We start from the raw sequence: 23,446 nt of genomic DNA, 5'->3' as shown, positions 1-23,446 counted from the left end.
AACCTTATATATATATAACACTTTCTATTTTTTACACTACATACATTCTACTTTTGGTTTGTCATGACATTCATTCACATCTCTAAGATATTTTTTTCCTCTTATCAAAATCTTTGTGTAAGTATCTTCAAATGATGTATGTCAATTAAATATTTTTTATTTCTCATACTTGAATTTTTCTTCTCCTTTTTAATATTTTTATTTATTATATATATTTTTTCATATGAGGATGTTTAACAATGTCAATTTAACATAAATTTTTCATTTTCTGGGTAATATATAAAGCTTATCTTCTTGATTCTATTATTAATAGTTTCGATTCATTTGAATAATTTGTTTGTTTTGCTAAAATAATTTTTATTACTTTTCAACAGTTCAACTAAGTTGATATTTGAAAAAATTTTTTAGATTTTTAATTTTTTTTATCATTTTATCACACCCTTAACTATATATATATATATATGTGCGATTTTATTTAACGGTCTATCAAATTATTTTCATTTGATATTTTTTTAATATTTTTGTTAGTTGTTTATTTTTTTATGTAGAATGTTGTTTTGATATTTTTTGATATAATTATTTATGATTTTCTACCTTATTATCATAGTATAATTTTATTACTATAATTGTATAAATAAATTTTATTTATTATAATATAATAATTTATTATAATGGTCATAATTTTTTATCACCATCCAACATATTTCATCAAGTGGTGTATTGTAATTTTATTAATGTGCAAAAAGATAGAAATGTCATTAGAATTTAAAAAATTGAAATAAGCATACATTTAAACTATTTTTAAATTTAAATATTTTTTCTTTTATATTTTTTTTGAAATATTTATAGATTTTATCAACAAAATAATATTAATGTTTACAAATTTAATTAATATTTTGACTTTCATGAAAATTTATTTGGTATTTTAATTTAAAATATACATCATTATAATTTCTTTCCAAATATTTGATATTCAAGAAACAATAATACTCTCTCTTTAATATTAGATAAACTAGATATTTAATAATATTATGTTTTCTTACAATAATTTTTTATTAATTTATTTTATAAAAATTAATTAATTATATTGAAACAGTAAAAAAGAACTACAAATATAAATATATACTCATTATCTATAAATGAGACAATAATTTGATATTCATTATCTTTAAATATAAAAATGAAAATAAATTTTGTCTCTAAATATATAAATGAAACAAAGATTCTCGTTACTACCCGATTGTCTTTCCTAATTAATAACACTAAAAAACGATTAATAATTTACAGCATATATATTAAATGATTTAGAAAAGCGCATTATTTTGCATACAGGGACCAATGGGTGGGAAGCAAGAAAATGAGATGCACAAAGACAGAAAAATATTAATTTCCTTCAACATTTTATAGTTTTTCATTTACTTTACTGCATTTTCACTCTTGGTTGAAGATTTATGTTTGAGTAATAGTTGCATTGAATTACCGAGACCACGAACACTGTATGTCTAAATATGCATATATGAAAATACATGTGATCATGAAAAAAAAAAAAAAAACTAGAAAAGTTCAGTATTCAGTATTCATTCATTTAATGTTTATTAGCAATAACAAAATTCTGTATAGAGGAACAAAATGGAACACCATGAAGTTTTTAATTATACTAAACGTTTAACCTGTATTCCATTTATAAATTGTCATATTTTCTTCATTTATTTATATTATTTTCACTACTTGTGTTCAAATTTTATAAGAAGAGGAAAAAAAAAAGGATAAATAAAAAATTTTTCCAAAAAACAGGACCCAATTGTTAACTGTGTGTGTTGTAACTAAACTAAGTCATTAAAAGCAAATGTTTGCTGGCCTAGGTGGTTGGACTGCTCGATCTTTCGCACACTCCGTGCTGTTGCCTTCCCTCGCTTCCTCCAGGTACCTTCTCTTCCTTCTTCCATTACCCTTTTTTCTTTGCTTTTCAATAGCAGTGTTTGTTTTCATTTCTTCTCTCTACAGTTCTAAGTGCATATACAAATTTGGCACTGCATCAACCTCACAAGTGCTGTCTCTCAGATGTGAATTTCTGTTACATTTTCATTTGGATAGCATATGCAAACTTCATTTATCATTTTATCCCCAATTTTACACTATAAGATTTTCGGCTATAACGATTCCCTAAATTAATTTAATACATTTTTTTTTTATAACCAATTCATTTGTAAATTTTTTTCTTCCAGGACAAGGTTTAGGGCCAAGTGTTTGGTTAATTACAGCATGACTGTGAACGATAACTTGCTTTCCAAACCTATAAGACGTGCTAATTTTCGATTATGCAATGTGTCAGGGTATGTATTGGAATATCGAACCTTGAATTTGTATACAATTTCATTTATTTATTCATTCCATCATTAATATGCCCTTTTGTCTAGTCACATTTCTGAAGTATTTGAGATTCGGGCTGAGGCTCCTAAACTGCATGTTCTGCTTGTTCCTGGAAACCCAGGTGTGGCCTTGATTGTGTACTTGCGTGCTTATGTTTCCATGTTAAGTTTGTTTATTTGTTTGAGGCTTTTGGTGTTTTTGATTGTTGCAGGTGTTGTTTTATTCTACAAAGACTTTGTGGAATTTCTATATGAGCTGCTGGAGGGAACTGCGTCTGTGACTGGTAAGTAAAATAATGGAAGCTCTTTCTTTCATGCTTCTTATTATTGGATATTTGATGACCATTAGGCTCACTAGTAATGTTTCTGTGTGAATTAGCAGCTATCGGCCATGTTTCTCACTCAAGAAAGGTTCATACATTTTTGTTTCGATTGATTTGGTTGCGTGGCATTAGAACGTCTCTTACACAGAGTTTTGTTTCCAGGACTTGGAACATGGACGCATGTTTTCTTTACAAGAACAAATTGATCACAAGGTAATATAAGGCTTACTATTTTTATCTTAGTAATCGTTGGCTGTTTTTGGTTAGAGAAACTTATCAATGGTTTATTTCAATGTTAACTTATAAATTGGTTAGACTTAGTGTGCTGTACAGCGGGAAGTCCAACCCTGCCTTGACCCTTTCATTTCTACAAAAAAATAGATTAAATTAGTGAATCAGAATACCTTTTGAAGTTTTCCATTCTTTTTTAGAAATTCTATGAAATGTTATAGATTTATCTAATCTATTGTTGAATAGTATGAAAGCTTTGGTAGAATTGAATATTTAAACTTTCATTTCAGATTGTACTGTCCTCAACTGTTGAAAAGAAAGACGAATTGTCATCGTGGAATTGTTTCTACTATGTCATGTGCTGGCTTTTGTATTGGCATATTGAGAATTTGTCATATTTATGCCATATGCATTCCTCCCTCCCACTCCCTCTCTTTTGATCATTACACTTTTCTGTCATTTTATAACCTTCCATGCTTTTATGATTGACATTCGTCATTCTTGATTTAAATAATTTGATTTTAGCAGTGCTAATTAGTGATAGTAGTCAAAGTCTTCACTTTCCTTGTGTGTTTGTAGATTGACTTCATCAGACAGGAATTGCAAAATATTGAGATTCCTATATTACTGGTGGGTTCTTCTATATCTCATGTCCATTATTCCTTTCCGAAGTCATGTTGATTTGAAGAGTTGTTGGTTCTAATAAAATACCAAAATGCTGCCTAGTGACAAAAAATCTGTATATGAAAAATGGTAGTCATGTAATAATACAACATGAAATTCTTTTCTCCTGCTTTAATGATGGTGATTTTTAAAATTTTGAGCCAATACTATGGTTATCTTGTGTTCGCCTGCCACCATACCTGTGCTGCAATGCAACAGATGTCAGAGCAACTGTGTTAACATCTTAGACACATAATTTTTGTTGACCACGACATATAAGGAGTGACATTAATGTACAGCTTAAAGTGGAGAAAGGGTAATAGAGTTTTTGATGTGCGCGTAGAAATAATTTGTTATATTGCTGTAGACATCCATGATATTATAGTCTAATTAATATCAGAATATATTTCTTGTTGTGATATGTGACTACCGAGTTCAAAACTTGTTGGATGCAACGCCAAACATCCTTTTATTCACTAAAATGGGAAAATTTTGGAAGACCTTAAAAGGATCACCTTGAGTATAGTTCTTAGCTAAAGTAATTTGTAAATAATTGTTATCTGTGTTTTCAAAACACATAGAAAAGTTTAAGTTCATTCTGAAATGAAAATTGGTAGCTAATTAGAAATTTCTCTCCAGGTTGGGCACTCTATTGGTTCATACATATCTATTGAAATGTTCAAGAAGTCTCCAGAGAAGGTGATAGGAACGATGCATATTAAATTAATCTTCATCCCATCATCCATCACTTCTGATTTTCGTAAACTGTCTACTTGCATTATCTCCTGGGCTCTGTAGGTGAAATATTGTATTGGACTTTATCCATTTTTGACGTTAAACCTGCAATCGACAAAACAGTTGTTTATTGGAAAAATTGCAAAGTAAGTCTCAACTCAACCCCCTTCCCCAAGTCAAACACCTTGACATTACCTTCTTTGTTACAGATGACATGAACTTTTAGTGACATTATGAGCTTAGATATCACAAATTTTGATGTGGTACACTCTATTTCATACCTCACGGCATTCACTTTACGCATAGAAAGAATTTTAATCATTTGATCTGAAACTAAACTTCAGATATAAATTAAATGGTGGTAATTATCTATTTATTATTGGCAAATATTAAGCATGAAAATTTGCTTCTACATATTTTCTTTTGAAAATGTTAGATTAGTTTATGCCAAATGACTAAATGATGTTACATGGGGTTTCAGATCCCAAGTTCTAGCTGCTGCTCTTAGTTACCTGATAGCATCATTAGGATGGCTACCTGTCCAGGCTTTAAGGTTTGTGGTCAGAAAATCCCTTGGGAAGTCATGGTCGGTCAATGCAGTTGAGGCTGCATGCTCCCACTTGTCACAGGTTAGCTTTTCTGTTCAAAGAAGGCTTCAATGATAAGTCACATTAAACTTGTAATTTAGTTCATTTTGTTTTGGTCATTCTTCTTATCGATCCCTTTATTTATATTAGTAGTGGCAATGCAACATATTCTACATTTAATTGACACTGAGTTGCAGCTTTTTATTGTGGATTGGTCTACACTTTTTTTTTTTGGGTATTAATTCCAACCTTAATAATTCACAGTACCATACCATGCGGAATGTCCTGTATATGGCCATGACAGAATTCAGAGAGGTAGCAATGCTTCCTATCTACAATATACCTATCAAGTTTTTTAAATTATAGTAAAGCTGTTTCGCTTTATTTTACTCTTTAGCAATTTTTTCATTTACATATATGGCACCAGGGACTTGTTCCATTGATGTGGAAGATGGCATGCATGCCACAGAAAATTGCACAAGGATACAATATCCAATGATAAAATAAGTTGAATTGAGAATTTAAAAATGAACGGGTAAATTGACTGGAATAGAGGGCAATTTTCATGTGTCTCAAAAAGGTAAAATATCCAAAACTGCATTGCTAACCGTGTGCTTAACCTGCTAGTTTTCAGAGGCACCACCAGATTGGACATTTATGAGAGAAAGGAAGGCTCAGTTGACGTTTTTATTTGGTGTCGACGATCACTGGGGCCCACTTGATTTGCTTGAAGAGGTTTGCTTTTATTTATTTTAATCACTGTTTTTATTATCTGGAAAGCTTTTTCATCGTCTAAAAGGTATGAGACAAAGATTTGTACCTCAAGCATCTTAAAAAGATTTAGTCTCCACGGGAGAGCATGTGTAGGGTGATTATATGCTTGTGATTTTATCCTAACTAATGTGATCTCATTCATGGTACCAAAATGGTGCAATGTAATTATTAAATAGATTTCCAAACTTTACTAACAAGTTTATTTCCCTCCGTTTATCTTAATGAAAGATCATGTATCAAAATTTGCAGAAGATTTCTCCATAAACAAAAAATAAAGCAAGATAGAATATTATCTTTGTTTTATTTTTATAATTTTCATTGCTGATCTTTTTTTTTCCAGATAAATCAAATGTTGAATGATTATTCTGGCTTAAGTTATGGTTTCTTCTGGTTATAGATTTCAAAGCAGGTTCCCGGGATTGGCGTATCTATTGAACGAGAAAACCACACCCATGGTTTCTGTTGCACTGAGGCCGGTTCATTATGGGTTGCTCAGCATGTGGCAAACTGTATCAAGAAGCAGACAGCTTGTACAAACCAATGAGGTCTGATTCTTTTGCTATTCGCTTGTGTTGTGTGAGTTTTCTATGTTAGTCTCAGAAGAAAAGACCGAACCACAAATAAATTTGAAACAATGCTTATAGTTCATGCTAAAAAAAAGCGTAGTTTCTTTCATTCATCAGTATTTTATGACTTAGTAACACCGTCCTCCAGTTGTACAAAGTAAACTATCGCCAACTGCATCCTCTGACGCTGTATCACTCATCTCTGTTAACAGAAGTAAGAACAATTGCCAACTGCATTTGTGAACCCTCCCGGTCTTTTTTTCAAGAAATTTAGTACACGTTTCTGAAAAACCTTAGTTTTTTATCGTTTCGTTTGTCAAATTGGTGAGTTCAAATTCTTTAGTGGTTTTTTTGATACTGTTATCTGTTAAACATTAAAAATACACTATGTTTGGTATTTTAAATATCTTTTTAATATATGTTAAAATATTAAAATTAGTGGTAATCAGTGTAGTGTATTATGAAAGTACAGTAGAGAAACATTATAAAAGAACTTAATAAAGAATCCAAATTCCAAATTGGTGACAAGCATCAACTTCCAGAAATATATGAATCTCTAACCAAGCCATCATTACCAAACTAACACTAAATGGGGTAATTAACCTTGAAGCTCTTCCATTGGATATGTTGATGAAGGTAGTTGAACCTGTTTATATCATTTCCCAAGAATATCGTCGAACATCGACCATCCCGTTACGTTTCCCGAATGCGCTTACCTGCTAATATTAATCACATCTGATTTGAATAAAAATATCGATTTATACAAGTATTTCTGATATAGTTATTTATTATTATATTGAAATGATATAGTTTTAGTTATTCTTTTATTAGAGGAATTAAGACACTTTTAAGAGTAATATGAAACCAATAAAACTATAGTTCTTACTATTTGGTTTGGGCTGGCCTGACAATGAACATTTTTCTTTTCTGTTCTTCGATATATGTGATGGAACGCGTCGTAGCAACATATATTTGAGACGTTTTAAGTGGAAAAGAGAATAAGAAAATTGTACATTTTGATTTATCAACAATGAGTGAACTAAGAAAAAAGAAGAGTTGAATATGAGAATTAATGGATGCATCACATTAGGGGTACGATTGAATTTAGACTCAACGTGTGCTCAATCCCTGTTAAAGTGAGGGATTGAATTTTGTAATGTTCTATGCTTAGAACTATAATGGGACGAACACTTTTTGTTTAATTAAAGTGAGGTTTAGAAACCAATTCAATTTCAATCAATATTTTAGCACCTAAGAACCAAACTTACAAAGTATGACTTAATATGATTTTTATTATATATTATAATAATGACGAACATAATGTGGAGAACCACAAAGGAAAAAAAAAAAAAGGAAAAGTACGACCAAAATCACGAGTGTCTATCAGAAACGTTAGTCTAAATAAGCTTGTAACTGCCCCCCGTGAATACGCGGTTTTTAAGACTTTTCTTTGAAAGAGGATTCTCTTCAGATTGTGCATGCTATGCTATTGGCAACAATATTGTGACAATGTATAGTGTCTTAAAGGGTGAATCGAGTTTAGATTCAGAAGTAACTAGTATTTATTTCTTTGTCAGTTCTTCACGACAAGTGTAGTTTACGTTGCTTTGGTTAATTGATCAATAAAATTTCAAAAACTTAAACCTTTGAGAAATGGTAGCTGCTTTCTACTCTCTCCAGCTACTGCGGTTTGAAACTGCACATTGAAAATTGTAAATCACAACAAAAAGAAAAAAAGGACTGTCAAAGTTGACAAATAAGTGTTACATCAATAATACTTCTACACTTAACAGTAGTCAATCTATCATGATAATATATTTATATATATTAAAAATATAAATTAAAATTTAGTTTTATTATTTTACTATACACAATATTAAAATTTATATGATATTCAATGAATTAGATTGAGCTGGTCTTGTCTTGTGTATTATCGAGTCCATGTTATATGTTTAGTTTGAATCCAAAGAAATAATCTTATTAAATTTTTAGGTCAATTTAAAACCAAATTAAATACGTCAGAGTCCAACCTGAACACTTCTAATCAAAGGCGTATACTGTTATTAGTTTTTCTTACCTTTTTCCGTCTATTTTAACCTTAATCTTTGTTGAAAATCCATGTCAACTACAGTTTGGTACCCATGTAATATTCTTAATTTTCAAATTCATTAATTTTGTATTAATTTATCATCTGGAGATTAAATTAATCTTCATTCGAAGATAAAAGTAAGGTATATTTACCCAAATAGAATTAATTTCTCTAAATGATTACATTTTACATTATGTCCCCTTACGCAAATGTTTATATGTCAAAAAAAAAAAAAAAACAAAACATATTTATATACATAGAAAGGAAAAAAGTATAAAAATGTTATATTCTTGATTCCTATGATGGGAGCTCCTACTTGTCCCTGATGATCGATATCAAATCTATTATTTAAAGCATAGTTAAGTAGGGTTTTTGTCTCTTCAATTCATACCCATCTTCATTTCAGAAGTAGACAAACCAGCAACTTCATATACAATTATCAAACCCTCAAATTCCTCTCATTCTCGATGCATGTGATCAGATAGATGACCAATCTTCCAGATACCTCCACCACCCAAAACAAATCTGCGGCCCAGATCACATTCTACCCAAATTATCTCTTTCCCATTCAAATCCTAATCACATAAAAAAGTGCTTCAATATTTTCAAGAGTCACATTACTACTATTAATATAAAATATTTATCAACTCTAAAACATTTCGTAGAATCTTCATTTTAAAAATATAAAATGAAAATTGATGATGAGAAGTTAGAGTATAGTGTGGATGTAGGGACCTCTTAACTCAAAGTCACATGGCAAACCATCACCATAAATAAAAAGCCACTATCCAAAACCACACACACACACACACACACACACACACACAAAACCTCACCTTCCTTTGACTAAGGTAACCAAGCTTCTTGTTTTGTTCACTTTCTCGTAGCAAACACACCAATGTCTGCCTCCAGAAAGAAGCTTCTTTTGAACACAGTGTCCGTGAAACTTGGCTGCGGCACCTGCAGAGGGCCAAGACTCTATCGCATATTCCATCCAAAACCTAAACCCAAGAACTTCACCACTCACCAAAACCACAAAAACCGTTACAACCATTTCTCTTCTTCCTCTTCTTCAGCCCAATGGGGTGGTGGTGACAGCACTAGCACCACCCCCACCCCCACCAACACCACATTCTCTCCCTACGTTGATTCCTCCCACTTTTCCGACTCAGAGTCATGCGTCAAGGCCGCAAGAACGGTGGGGGGTTTGGGAAGAGCCGGGAAAGAAGGGGTGGCGGTGGAGAAAGACTCCGATGACCCTTATCTGGACTTCAGACATTCCATGCTGCAAATGATATTGGAGAACGAGATATACTCCAAGCAAGATCTCAGAGACCTTCTTAGTTGCTTCCTTCAGCTCAATTCGCCGCACCATCATGGGGTTATAGTCAGAGCTTTCACTGAGATCTGGAATGGCGTTTTCTCTGGCAGGTCCACTTCGCACATCACCCGTAAGCCACGTCAGTTCTAAGCTCTGCACGTGATCCTCGGTTGCTAACGTTAACGAGTTCTATACTTTATGTGTGCTATGTTCTGTCTACTCCAACTCAGAGCCACTATGCTAATTAGATTGTACTACAACATTTTGATCAACAATTTGTAAAGAGGGTACTACTATAGTAGTATTATGCAGTATAATATAATCAGATTATATCCGAGTCCTGAGTTGGATTAATTCTCGTTCTTGTTTTTGTTGTTGTTGTTCGCATACAAAGTTGGATAGAGTTTCAGCATAAGACAAAGATGGATTGAATTTCCCCAGAAAGGGACTGGTCATAAGAAATAATTGCTGTGTTAATTAGCATCAGTAATGGACAATGTTGTGTTGTAGTAGAAAACAGAAATCACAATGGAGAACCTGAAACGCTTGGTTGGTCCCTCCCTAGAGTTTGAGGGATTTGGTCAAATGGCTCCCGTGCTTTGAGTGGGATTATGGTGGTGAAATAAAAGAGGTATTGGGATTTGAACCGTTTAGTAATAATTCGAGTGGTTTGAGGGAAGATAATAGAAACTTGTGTGGCTAACTCCTGTGCTTTTTCCAAGGTTGCTATTAAAGTTTCTACTCTGTTTTCATTAGGATCAAATTTGCCTGTTGGCGCGATACCCGTTACATTTTTTAGAAATAGAAGAAAAGAAAGTTACTTACTTTAATTTTATTTTTTTTTGGAAATGATTTCATTTTTATTTGAGGTGATGTTTATCTTATTCAATGCTCTTAGTTGTTGCAATATTGTAATAACATGACGATGAAATGAAACAACGTTTCTCATTTATTTTTTTTGGCGCAGGTCTCAGGTCTCATTAATGTTGAGCATGCATTGAGATTGGCTTTGTATTTACTTATGCATTGATAACATGGTTGCAGGCTGTTTTAATTTGTATTTAAACCTCTCTATGGAGCTAGGCTCCTATGGGCATTAAAAGTCACCTTTGCATTTAAACCTGGTAGAGAAAAATAATCATTTCTTCATTAATTAACGATGAGATTCCATTAATTAAAACTTTAACAAAATTTCTTTCCATCCCCCACAGAATGAGGGCTTGCAGAAATTACTTTTCAGGAGTTAATCAAGAATGTGATTATCATAAACATAAAGTTGATGATAATACATTTCATTGCTTGTTCTGAGTTGTTTCAGAGCGGCATAGATACAGATTTTTTAGAAGCACTATTCTCAGTTCAAAATAATAACTTTTTCTTTTTTTTGAAGCTTTAATTGCACCTTCTACAATTAAACCGGTGATTAACAGATATGGATTAAAAAATGTGTGCATTTTGAGGTGATGATATCTTGGTGGCAAATTGAAAGCAAGCACCAGACCATACCTCACACTGGGTTAAAGGTTTGTAACTAAGTTAGCATGCTGTCCAACTCAGTCTTCAAATAATTGAGATGTGAAGATAAACAACATGTTTGTTGCTTTTAAGGCAAGTGTTTCCCTCATGTTCAATCAAATTATGCTTATCTACTACCATATACATTTTTCAAGACTTCCTTTCTTTCATTCTTTATCAAGCAACCTAAAAAATCATCCTTTTTTTTCTAAAAACCTAACATGACAGAAGTAGATAGTGTGAAGGGAAGGAACTGCAGAATAGAAAAACAAATTACCATCTTTATCCTATCAACAGTGTCATGTTTGATCTCTGATAAGGTGGAGACACAGCATCGTTTAGCAGACATAATCACAAAGCTAATAAGATTATCTTGTTTCTGATAATGGGGAACATCTTTGTCCTTGGATAGGCCAGAGTTGACATGATTTCTAACCGGAACTTCAATTTGTGTTATATCTTATCACAACAGTCAGAGTTGAAAAAAAGTTTCAAAAAGACGTTGGTCTTGTCCATACATAAAGAGCAATGTATGTGCCAAATGAGTTGGCATTTGGATTATGACAGAAAAGAAAAAGAAACTGAAAAATATTTGTTCCTCAATGTAACAGTTTGAAAAGAAAAATATCAAATGTGTAGTTCGTTCTTGTGTAAGAATAGACTAATGAAGATTACTCTAATTTTTTAACTATATTTTGTGGCTTTTACGTATTTGAATTGGTCCCAGGGCTAGGAGCAAAGATTGCTACTTAGTACTAGGCAGGTGGTATCAATGTGAAGCTATTATTACACTTCGTTTGCTGACAAAAAATTACTAACATTTACTATCAGCTATCGATAGCATTGCAATACCTGGTCAACATCATCATTTAAGATGTTTTGTTTTGGTTTGTTTTTTCGAGTAAAAACTCTACTACTGTCATTAAAGAAAATTTTACTTATATTCACATAGAACAGAAAAAATAATATACAGACTCTTCCTCTCTTGAAGAAAGAGAGCAAGAAAACAAAAACTATGTTGAGAGTTGAAAGTAGCATAGGGGTGAGAACTACACGAACAGTTATATCTGCTGGTGAAACATGAAATGCTGGAATTTTTTAGAGGGACTCATGACATAACAGCATTTTCGTGATAGTAAAATTTAAATAAAAGAAATTTCTACCAGAGAAAGCATACACAGTTCTATCTGAATTACAAATTCATCATTTTATTATCTTATTTGTTGTCTTGAATAGTTAAAGACCTAGACTTAAGTTAGACTTACAAAACCAATTTATATGGTGAATTTGCACTCACTTAAATATTGTGAATTAATCTTATTTTCGAGACTTCCAACAAATCCACTAACAGATCTAAGATCTTAAATCAGTTGGAAAAACAAGAAATAATTTGGATCTCAATCCAACAACCTTTTAAAAAAGTAAAAATAAAAAATTAGGAGGACAAATATATAAGATGAGGGGGTGGCAAAATAATTATTTTTTAGATATTTGATAATAATTTTAACAAAATCAGGGAGTGCACTTGCACACTTTCATTACGCGTAAGTTTGTCACTAAACACACCCCTCACGCTAAAGACTAATGGATGGTCCAATATCAGCCCGATAGCGGGTATAACAATAGATCTAATAGACCTAACAAACATCTAATTTTGTAGGGATAGGTTCTATAACTCATGGTTCTCTGTGATACCATGTTAATGTTAAAACGTGGACTTTAAGGTCATATTCTTTTGAGGGAATGTACTCTTTAAGAGGATTGGAGAGAAAGATATAGAGAGTGATCACCTTGTTCTTTTTGGAGTGATGTAAGGGAATGACAAGGATAGATTAGAGGGATGGCTAAAAAATTTCATCCCTCTACTATGGAAGAGATTAGAAGGTGATGGATACAAAATTACCATTTTATCCTCGTCATATTTATTTTTTACCTCTCTTATCCTTGTAATTTTTTGACACGTGTTCACACAGTGCTGTCTTCTTTCTTATTTCTTTACATAAATTTATATTTTATTTTTATTTTTAATTTATTAATAAAAATAAATAAAATTTTATTATTAATAAACATCTAAAAATCTAAAAGTTAAAAATATATAAACAATATATAATTCTATAAAATTTGAAAAAAAGAAAAAAATTTATTAAAAAATGTTACCTATATTATTAACAAACATAATCAAATTAAAAAAAATATGTTCATATCAAATAAACAAAAAAAATTATATTTCAAAGACTTAAAAACAAGAAATATATATAACATAAATAAATTATTTTTCATGTAAATATTAAATTGATAAATGTTAAATTTAATTTCATACCAAATAAATTTGATTATTCATTTTTTTTATTTATATATTTATATTATTTCACACAATTAATAGAAATTAAATAAATTATTCTAAATGATTTATATAGCATTTTATATTACTTTTAACATTAGGGATATTTTGGTAATCTCATTTTTTTATCGATTAATTTTTTTTAATATGTCACATCACTCAATTCAATCACAAACTTTCACAAATTTCACTCTCTAATCTACTTTAAAATCACCTTCTAATCCCTTAAAAAGAACAACATCAACTTCACCCTTTAATCCTTCCTATCTCTTCCTCTCCCTCTCCTTCTAATCCTTCCTCTCAAAAGAACAGAGCCTAAAACTAATACAACCTCACAGAATGGGTTTGTGAGGTGAGATTTGCACTCACTTATTTACTGTAAATTTATTTTATCTCTTTAGTTGATATGACACTTCCAATATAATTGATAAAATTTTAACTTGACATAGAAGTCTCGTATTAAATAAAAATAACAAATAAAAGACCAATAAATTTATTAGATTTTGAATTAAACGTGATATTTTTAATTTTTATATAAATTTATTCAATAAACATTACGTTGAATCTCTTCCACAAACACCTAGGTATTTTGAGTAGAGAACAATTCTAAGTAGTCCTTTTCTATCATAAAATACGATTTCAAGGAATTTCCTACCTAATCCTTTTTCACATTTCATGGTTACTTCTGTGAGTCATGATGTAAGAAATAGTTTGTAATACAAAAAGAAAAAAAGGTCTTTTGCTTAAGTAAGATAAGCTCGTTAACGTGTAACTTTGGATTTACAGTAAACTAAGAAAGGAATATTGAGTTATACAGAGTTAAAAATAAACTTCAATTTGATAAAGAGTAACTTGGCAAAGAGAAAATAATGATTATGCATGATTCATCAAGTAAAAGAAAATTTTTAAGAAATCAGTATTGAAAAGTAGATTTATTAACTTCAAACGTTAGTAATTCCATTACGTAAAGAAATTTTAATTAGATGAGAATTATTTGAATAGATGTTGGTTCATAAAGTTGGTTTACTATTAACTATAAATACTAGCTCCTTAAGTAAATTTTATTAATATAATTATGTCAGATTTGTCTTGTTATACATAACAATAATTAGTTTAACAGTTATGTTAAGCTCGTATTTCATGGACCAAAAGAAGTTATGTTTGGTAATGAATTGTGTGTTTGATGATTTTTCCGTGAAATAGTTTGGTAAGTATGCAAGTGAAAGGTTTCCGTACAGTTAATTTTGAAATTGGTCCTTGGTTTCTATTTATTTATAATCCAACAAAGAAAGTATAGTTGGACACACTTCAAAAAATGCCAACTCTATTCTTATAATTCCCATTATACGAATTGGCATTTTGCACGAGGGCCAATCTAAGAAAGACAAGTAGAAAATGTTGGCAACTCAATTAAGTAATATCACTAATAGTATATAGAGGCGTTAATTGGACTAATGATTCATGGTCCACTTTAACCACATTTTGCTAAGTTTTTTTGAGAGGTCCCAAATGAGGGTTCAAAAAAAGTCTCAATCTCGAAATTTTCTCTTAAGTGGATTAGGTTAGATTATGATTAGGGTAAATGTGAGTTTGGTCGACTAAAATACTTTAACTAATTCTTAAAAATAATATTTTGAATCTGAGTCAAAGATGGAGTCAAGTCATCTCAAACCGATTGGGCTAAACCAAACCAAAGATCGAGACAAACCGGTCCAAGTCAAATATCCAAATGGGTCTTCCAGAGTCAATAACCAAGACGAGTCAAAACAATTTGGACAAATAATCAAGAAAGACCTAGGTACATGTTAGAATTAGTCATTAATAATTAATATTATTAATGGCCATTCTAATGAATTTTACCACTTCTTGTATGATCTAATACTCTTCTTTGCATTAATGCTATATTTTAAATAAAGTTGAAACACAACTATGATTTATGTGGTGCAAGTTATATCTAACCGCTTTAATACAAATATTGACTAGATTGTTTAAACATAAAATAAATATTTTTTTTAAGGGAAAAGTTATTTAGCTAAGAAGTAGATAACATTTGTTTATCAAGAAAAAACAGAAAATTACTTATTTTAAAAATAAGTAAATACACAAACATCTAAAAAAATTGAAATGTGTTTATTTTACTAAACAAACATGGTTTTAGAATAAGCATCAACAAATGTCTCATTATGCGATAAGGAAAGTGTTCACATCTTGAAGTATTTTATTTTTCAAGAATGAGTTAAATGTTTTAATTAATGACCACTGATTTGATAAAACAAATTAAATAATTACACGTGAATTAAATATTTGGAACCTGGTCCTTCTTCAGTGTGGTTGTGAAGTATGAATGAGAGATTTGATGTCTTATGTGGAATATATGGGAAACAATGAAGGTTGTAGGCATGGAGATATGTTAAGTTGTGTTACCACAATACTTTATTATCCTTTTTATTGGTCAAGACTATCATCACAATCTTTAATCATACCCACACTAATGCTTTCGGACTCTCGTGCTCACATCATTCTTAATCATCAAAATCTTTTTACAATGTCGTACAATGTCGTCCAAATGCTAGCTTGAATTTCTTACTAACTATTTAAAAAAATAATATTGATTTGATGGGTAGAGTGAAAAAAATTATGGGCCAATTTGACAAAGACTTACGTCCCATTGTCCAGTGTGAGACTTTAAGCGGGCCAATTTAATCTGTTTTGGGCTGCCGTACAACGAACAAGCCCAAAAAAAGTTATAGACGAATTGAGTTCCTGATGAAGGAACTTGTTTTTCTTCTTCTGCGTTATCAGTGAATTTTATTTTCATGTACACAAATATCTTAAATGTGATGACAGAGTATTAAGTAAGTCTCTCGTGAAATTGTTTTTCCTGCAACATTTTAATTTACCCAAATCTTATCTTAAGAATGTTACTGGTAAAATTGGAATTTTAAGATATGAACTATGACATGTCCAAATTATATCAGTTCTGAAACTTGGCATCATTTATGCATTTCAAACTCCTGCTATGATGTTATAAGTGACAGAAATAATTAAAATATGGTGATAAATATTAATTTTATTATTTTAAAATATATTAAAGAAAATTTTAATACAAGAGAATGATAATAAAGTAAAAAAACTCAAAAAATTTGAAGTCGTGTTCATATATCACATAAGGTTAAGTATGATTCTGACAGTGCATTTAAAAGCAAAAGGCACTTTATTCCGTATAGAAAATTGTTGTTTAGAAAATCAGAAATTTCTTTATAAAGCAATTGAGGAAGATATATAAAATTTGGTTTGGGAAGTGAGAAAGTCACCGTCAGCATGACTTGAAAGATCACCATCGATGTTTTTTTCTTTTTCAGAAAGTTTTTTGATGCATAGATCATTGTCTTTTTATTGAAAACAGATTCTTAATAGATGCTAATAAGGGCATTCTTTGTTCTTACTTTCTGCAATCTCTCCGTATCTATGTTTTGTTTAAATTGTTGAATTACAATGGTTAAAAGAGTTGGATCGTCAACATCTATTATTCACAACTTAAAAATTTATATTAGTTTGTTTAGTGAAGTCCATTTTTAAATGAACAGTAATTACTTGACTCAGCGGAAACTTACAAAATTAAACAAATGTAGATATATTTTTAAAATTTAAGTTATTGATATGTGTCGATATGTAGTTTTTTTAAATCTTTTTTGTTAATAATATAATTTTTTAAGATTTAAGTATTAATTTTATATAATTCATGTCGATTGTCTTAAATATCTTGTATAAATTTTAAAATATTTAATAAAATATTAATTTTAATAAAAATATCAGCATAAAATTTATAAAAAAACTATTTTAATTTAAAGAGAAACAATATTATTTTATTTTTACAAAAATTATGATTAAATTGAATAAAAAAAAATAAATGTAAGAATCAAATTGAAACTTTATCCTCGTATCATACTGACCATATCATGTGCTACACTTGTGAAGTGACATATGTAAAAATAAAATTTAAAAAACACCACAAATTGACACGAGACACTGACTTTAATATCATTTTGTGAAAAATGAACGACAAAGACCAAATAAAATAACTTTTAAAATAATCATAACCAAATTAATTCTTATTAAAAAAGTTATGACTAATTTGAGACAAAAAAAATAAATTAAAAGAGTGACTGATACTTCTTAACCAAAAACAATAATTAATGGAGTAATTAAATCTAAAACAAACAACATCATAATTCCCTTTCTGTTTTCTCAAATTCATCGATTCACTTATTCTCAAACTCATCATTTGAAGTAAATTCTTAATTTAATCTCTCAAGCACTAAAGTGTTAGAAAATAAAATGAAGAGATGTTGGGGGATTTCCTAAACAAACTTTGTGCTCTTTTATAAACGAGAACAAAGAATAAAAGTAAATTCTCTCCCAATTTGAGATTTTTCTCTTCTCATATTCTTCCACTTGAAAATCTTTCTCGAATTGTATATACAAAATATTCTCATTAAACTTATTTGTTTCATATTTTGTCATGATGGCTTTAAAATCAAAGCATTTTTCATTATGAATAATATTATCTACCTGAAGAGGAAAAATAGACCATAAACTAATGCACTAAGTAAATTACCAAAAAAAAAAGAAAAGTAAATCACTAACTAATAAATAAAGTTAAATATCAAGTCTTTCAACCAGCATACTGGATTTACTAACAAGAATAATTATTTTATAATAGGAAATCATTCTAACTCTAATCACAAATAATATTTTTTCTATACCACTATTCTAATATAGTGAGAAGCCAAGTACTATCATTAGATATCAAAGTAAAATACAGAAACCCAAACTTAAGAAAATAACAAATCAAATAATAAAGAATAATATAATTTTACTAAAAAAAGAAAATTACAATATTTTTTTCTAACTCCAATCAGTGGCACTATCTTAAAAATAGAAAAAGTAACTGCAAAAAAATCTCAAAAGCAAAAAATTTGAAATACCTTTTCTAGAAAAGTGCCATACTCTTTTTATAACACAGAAGTAAATTGTAGCCTCGAGACTTGTCTTTTAACATATGTTGTTTCGTGTTGTTATATGCATATTTGAAGAAGAAGTAATGCACTGCAACTTGAGGAGCCAAGTTCTGCTGCACGTTTTCCAAAACCCAGAAAATGGCGATCCTCCTCAACACTTCTGACCTGCATTTAATGCAATGCCACAGAAAGCAATGAACACCAACTTCTCAAACATTTCTGTTTCTTTAACCATTTTCACATTTCTTATGCACATTTAATTTATCGGAAAATGAAGGTAATTAATTAATCACTGTGAGGTCATTATCTCACTAAATACTCACCCAACATTGATTTTCTTCTTAAAGTTTGCATCTTCATGTTTTTTTCCTCTTTCGTAGGGAAGTAAAAACCAGTGTGTCTGCTTATTGGTCTCGTCAAGGATAAAGAGGCTAATATAAATTATTACTCTTTCAATCACTTGTTAACTATTATATTGTTTAAAGTTTTCTGTTTCCAATTCAAAAATAATATGATTTTTTAATCAGACACTTATTCATCATTTTTTTAATTAATTTGAATATACACATTTATTATGATGTAGAAACAGATAAATAAAAATAAGTTTATAAATATTTTATTAAGTTCAATAAATTATAAAAGAAAAAAGCTAGAAAAGAGGAGATAGCAGGATATAACTTTAATCCTTATTTAAAAAAAAAAATCCATCAAAATTACTTTAAAAAATGGCATGTATGTTTAAAAATAAACTTTTTGGGATTAGGGTTTAAGGTGATAATAAATCCAATTATTAATTTACACAAGTCCCATAACAATAATAGAGTTGTAGGGGGTGAATTTTTATTTCCTAGTTCTTGGAGACTAATTAAATTTGAGTATTTTATAATATATATATATATATATATATATATATATATATATATATATATATGTGTGTGTGTGTGTGTGTGGCAAGATTCAAACATTAGGAGGAGTAATTAATGAGTTTTAAGATGAATAATATATTTGAAAAATGTTTCAAACTTCTATAGGTTTGTCTTAGGCTAACCTAGTGAGGGTGATTAACTTATCCTATCTAACAACTCAATAATAATATATAACACTGAACATGAAATATTTAAAGTTGTGTCTCTCTCACAGGATACCAGAATCTGCCATGCTAAAAACCTATGTTTACTTGGTTATCCGGGAAATGAAAATTTAAAATGAGTCAGGTTTAGAAGCTTCTCTAGACAAAAAAGAGTCATAGGGGAGGAATCTATGCTTCATTGTTATCAAACTCTATCTTTGTAAAGTGTGTTTTTTTACTTCAAAACAAAGCAAGTTTAAGGCAGCTCCTTCAAGCTTCCATGAGTGTTTGAATTTAGCAACCTATTACTGATATCAGTAGTTACAGCTAGCAACCTACTATTATAAAGTTTGACTCTTCCCAAATTGGTCCCAACCCTCTTCATTATCTAGTACTTCGAGGCAAAAGTTTCTGGTTTTTTTTTTTTTTTAATGAAACAAGTGGAGATAATCAAAACCCTAAATAAAAATCATAACCACTTCTTTGTAACATGCTGCAATGGAGGTATTGAGAAGGTTGTCCAGCCCAATTCTGTGTAGGTTTTTGAAGTGACATTTTAATGAATTATAGAAACAACATATTAGTTTAGTTAAGAATAATGTATCATGTTAATTTCTGATGTTACAGTCTATAATTACATTAGTTTTAAAGTCAGAAAAATGTTATCTATTTTAATTTTTTTTTCAAAGGACAAAAGTTTATTATTATATTTACAAATTGAAATATACTCATAATAGTTATATATTTTTTAAATATTTTTTAATGTTTCTAGTAGTAACTATTTTTTAATAAGTAACAGAAAGTTGAATTGATTATATGTTGCCGAGCTACTTTTCCATTTTTCCATTTTCTGATGTTCAACAATGTTCATATTTCCTACTTTATTATTTTACCATTTCGAGGTGGTTGGGACCAATGTTAAGGATAGGAACATGTGTAGTGCCGGATTCAAGATAAAATTTTTCATTTGTTACTCTTGATTTGTTAGGAACTATAAATTGTGGTGCGTTTTTAACATTCTCTTCGTCCTCAACATGTCTTCATGTCACCTCTTGTTTTTTTCAACAACCATGGGTATCGTTGAAAGTGAGTGACAACGATCTAAGTTCTTTTGTACGGTTAGGTTTGGTGGTTTACAAGAGATTAAGATCTCTTATAGATGAAGAAAAAAACACAAACATTTATTGTGAGAACATGAGTTTTGTAAAGATCGAATGTGAATAATTTATTAATTTTAGCAATTGCAAAGTTAAAGTGATTTTTTTTTTGTACTGTAGTAGAATCTTTTGCATACAGCTAATATTGGATTCGAAAACACGAATAACATTCCAATTTTAGAGCTATTATAGAAAAATGGCTATAAAGACAATATTTTCCAACACAAACATATGATATGTAGATAGATAAACTTACATGTATTAATGTTTTCAGTTCTCTGGCCAAAAAACACCATGATAATGCAGCTTGGTGCAGGCACACAGGATATAAGTTCAGCAGGACCACGCCAAAATTCTGCGCTGGATTTGTACCCATCATTTGATAATGACTGCCTAATTCAAAAACTAACGGCTCTGATCTCCCTAACTGTGTCAGTTCTCTGATCAACTCAACTGCAACATATCTAAGGGTCCATATCTCACTAAAGGAACAACTATACACATATAGGTTTTCATCACTCATATTATATTATATTATATTTTTAATGTCATGTTACATAAATTAATTCATACATACTTTCTTTTAAACATATATTAAGTGATGTCATTAGAATATTAAGGACACCTTCATTGTGTAAGATTGTTGAACACATCAATTATTTTTCAAGACGGGGAATTAAGTGATTTATATAGAATTTCTTTTTTGTTTTGGTATCTGAGAATTGTCTCTACTCACCATTACTTTTTCCGCCAAATTCAATTATTGGTTCCCATATGTGTAAGAAGTTCTTTATATTAATTCAAAATTTATTAAACCGAAGAAGAGAGTATATTCATATAGTACTATTTTGTATTTTTAATTATAGTACTATTTTTTATAATATTTGTTTTGAACCTATTTTGATCAATATATTAACATTTTTCTATGCTTTTTGCAGTTCAGCTAAGGAAGGTTGATTTGCACTTGACAATAAGTTGGTCCGTACATAATAAATTCGTATAATACTCTTGAAGGAAGCAAACCTAACCCGCTAACCTCGTTCCGTATAATGTCATCAATTTACTGGATTTGAAAAAAACTTGTCCATATTCATTAATTACTTACCATAAACAACTTTAAGATTTTTCTAAGAACTATGTTCAGATGGAGAAAAGAAAAAAGATTGTCTATCTCAATGAAAGCAATAGAGAGATTTAATGTCATTTAGCAAAAATAAAAGATAATGACATTACAAATCTTTGTAAGCATAATAATATAATTTAAGATAAATTAAGAAATTTCTAATCCTTGGCTTCTTATGCAGTTAAGGAAACAAAAATTGACAACCTAGCTCCATTTTCCTGGTATGGTTGCATTTCCTGCATAAGTGTGACTCCCATAAACACAGATTATACAGTAGAAAAAGAACCATGGAGGTGCCATCAAAAAAAAAAAAAAAATACTAACTATAAACATAAAGTGGCAAGTATGATAGGGTACAAATACAATAACTAATATTTTGGCCTAATGAGTATTTAATTCAAAGAGGATGAAGATGAAGATGAAGTGTGGTCTTCCCTAACTTGTTCTAACAAGAAAGAAGAATTAGGGGTAGTTGTATCAATTTCATCCTCAGCTCCGAAACATGAAACGCAGTGAGTGCTGCAAGAGGAGGAAAGAGAGGAGCTGTAGAATGATAAAGGGGAAGAAGGAGAATGAGAGTTTATATCAGAAAAAGCCACCAATAAATCAATGAAAGCGCCAACAATATAACCATGGTTGCTTTTTCCATTGACTTTCAAATACCAACATAGAAGCTCTTGGAGACCATCAAAGTCTTTAACGCACTGGGCTTCCACCATCTCTTCCATGGACCTGAGGAAGTCCACGTAAGGGTCCTGAGACTCCACAGACATAACCACGCTGTCTTTGAAGGGCAACAACGTTGTTGTTGTTGCTGCTGTAGGTTTTTCTGTTGTTGGTGTTGGTGTTATAGTTGCTTCTGGTGTTGGTGTTGATGTCGATGTTCCTGTTCCTGCTTTGGACTCTAATATGGAACTTGTCTGGTCGGGGTGGAAGAAGAAACGGTCGGAACGCAAGGGGCGAATGAGGGTCTCGAGGGAATCAGGTCTTCTAGAATCTTCTTCTGAAGCGGTGGAGAAGCTTCCGGAGTCAGGGGAGACAGTGAAGAAGGAGCGGGAGCTCTCGGGCATGTCAAAGTAGGCGGGGTTGATGGTTTTGAAAGCAACGTCGTTTTGGTCTCGAAAAGAGAGGGTTCTTGGTTGGTGGCAAGAAGGCCATGGCCATGAAGTGGAAGAAGGTTTGGGGTGTGAGTTCTTGGGGAGGAGGGAAGGAAGCTTCAGTTTCTTGCCCATGGAAAATGAAATGAAGATTCAAATGAAATGAATTTGGGAGTTTTTTCAGAAATGAAGGTTGGTGTTGTGTTGGGTTGAGGGCATTAATGGGAAGTCAGAGATGTGGTTCGGTGGTGTGTGGGTTTGGGTGGAAAGATTTTAAAGGAGTGGTGGGTCAATTTTAGAAAGCAATATTTTCTGCTACTTCCCTTCTCATATTATTATTATTATTATTATTATTATTATTACTTTTTAAAATCCTTCACCAATTAATCAAATAAATACAATTACTTTATGTATGAAAAACATAAATAAATCTCCACCAGAAAATCAATAACATTACGATTCTAT

General features: G+C 30.6%; 2 protein-coding genes and 1 pseudogene across 7 annotated transcripts; 2 read left to right on the top strand and 1 right to left on the bottom strand.

Moving 5' to 3' along the window:
- Positions 1-1,787: 1,787 nt before the first annotated feature.
- LOC114174928 (alpha/beta-Hydrolases superfamily protein) lies at positions 1,788-6,492 on the top strand. Of its 6 annotated transcripts, XM_028059695.2 has the most exons (14): positions 1,870-1,923; positions 2,005-2,063; positions 2,226-2,333; positions 2,418-2,491; positions 2,582-2,653; positions 2,749-2,780; positions 2,855-2,905; positions 3,503-3,553; positions 4,226-4,285; positions 4,385-4,467; positions 4,803-4,950; positions 5,173-5,223; positions 5,536-5,643; positions 6,080-6,492. In XM_028059695.2, coding segments are annotated over exons 2-14 (987 nt in total). In that variant the 5' UTR covers positions 1,870-1,923; positions 2,005-2,061; the 3' UTR covers positions 6,227-6,492. The 6 variants fall into 6 exon arrangements, with proteins under 6 accessions (XP_027915472.1, XP_027915465.1, XP_027915489.1 ...); XM_028059671.2 differs by lacking the exon at positions 2,005-2,063 and having other exon boundaries at positions 1,788-1,923; positions 2,752-2,780; XM_028059664.2 differs by lacking the exon at positions 2,005-2,063 and having other exon boundaries at positions 1,788-1,923.
- A 2,559-nt stretch (positions 6,493-9,051) lies between these two features.
- LOC146888995 (transcription repressor OFP6 pseudogene) lies at positions 9,052-10,304 on the top strand (annotated as a pseudogene).
- Positions 10,305-21,924: 11,620 nt separating this feature from the next.
- Positions 21,925-23,246, bottom strand: LOC114179778 (transcription repressor OFP13-like). The gene has a single exon (XM_028066236.2). It carries the CDS (start codon positions 23,114-23,116, stop codon positions 22,277-22,279), a length of 840 nt encoding a protein of 279 aa, XP_027922037.2. The 5' UTR covers positions 23,117-23,246; the 3' UTR covers positions 21,925-22,276.
- Positions 23,247-23,446: the final 200 nt, after the last annotated feature.

This window comes from Vigna unguiculata, chromosome 1, assembly GCF_037176805.1.
Source record: "Vigna unguiculata cultivar grain cowpea cultivar isolate G323 ecotype 2 chromosome 1, ASM3717680v1, whole genome shotgun sequence".
NCBI lineage: Eukaryota > Viridiplantae > Streptophyta > Magnoliopsida > Fabales > Fabaceae > Vigna > Vigna unguiculata.
The sequence above is the reverse complement of the archived record's forward strand: the minus strand, read 5'-3'. Positions and strand labels throughout refer to the sequence as shown.

Excerpts from the sequence above, each read along its gene's own strand:
- LOC114174928 (XM_028059664.2), top strand. The coding sequence starts at position 1,847 with ATGTTTGCTGGCCTAGGTGGTTGGACTGCTCGATCTTTCGCACACTCC. Across the intron at positions 4,468-4,802 it reads TTTATTGGAAAAATTGCAAA|ATCCCAAGTTCTAGCTGCTG; the intron begins GTAAGTCTCAAC and ends ATGGGGTTTCAG. Across the intron at positions 4,951-5,172 it reads CATGCTCCCACTTGTCACAG|TACCATACCATGCGGAATGT; the intron begins GTTAGCTTTTCT and ends AATAATTCACAG.
- LOC114179778 (XM_028066236.2), bottom strand. The coding sequence starts at position 23,116 with ATGGGCAAGAAACTGAAGCTTCCTTCCCTCCTCCCCAAGAACTCACAC.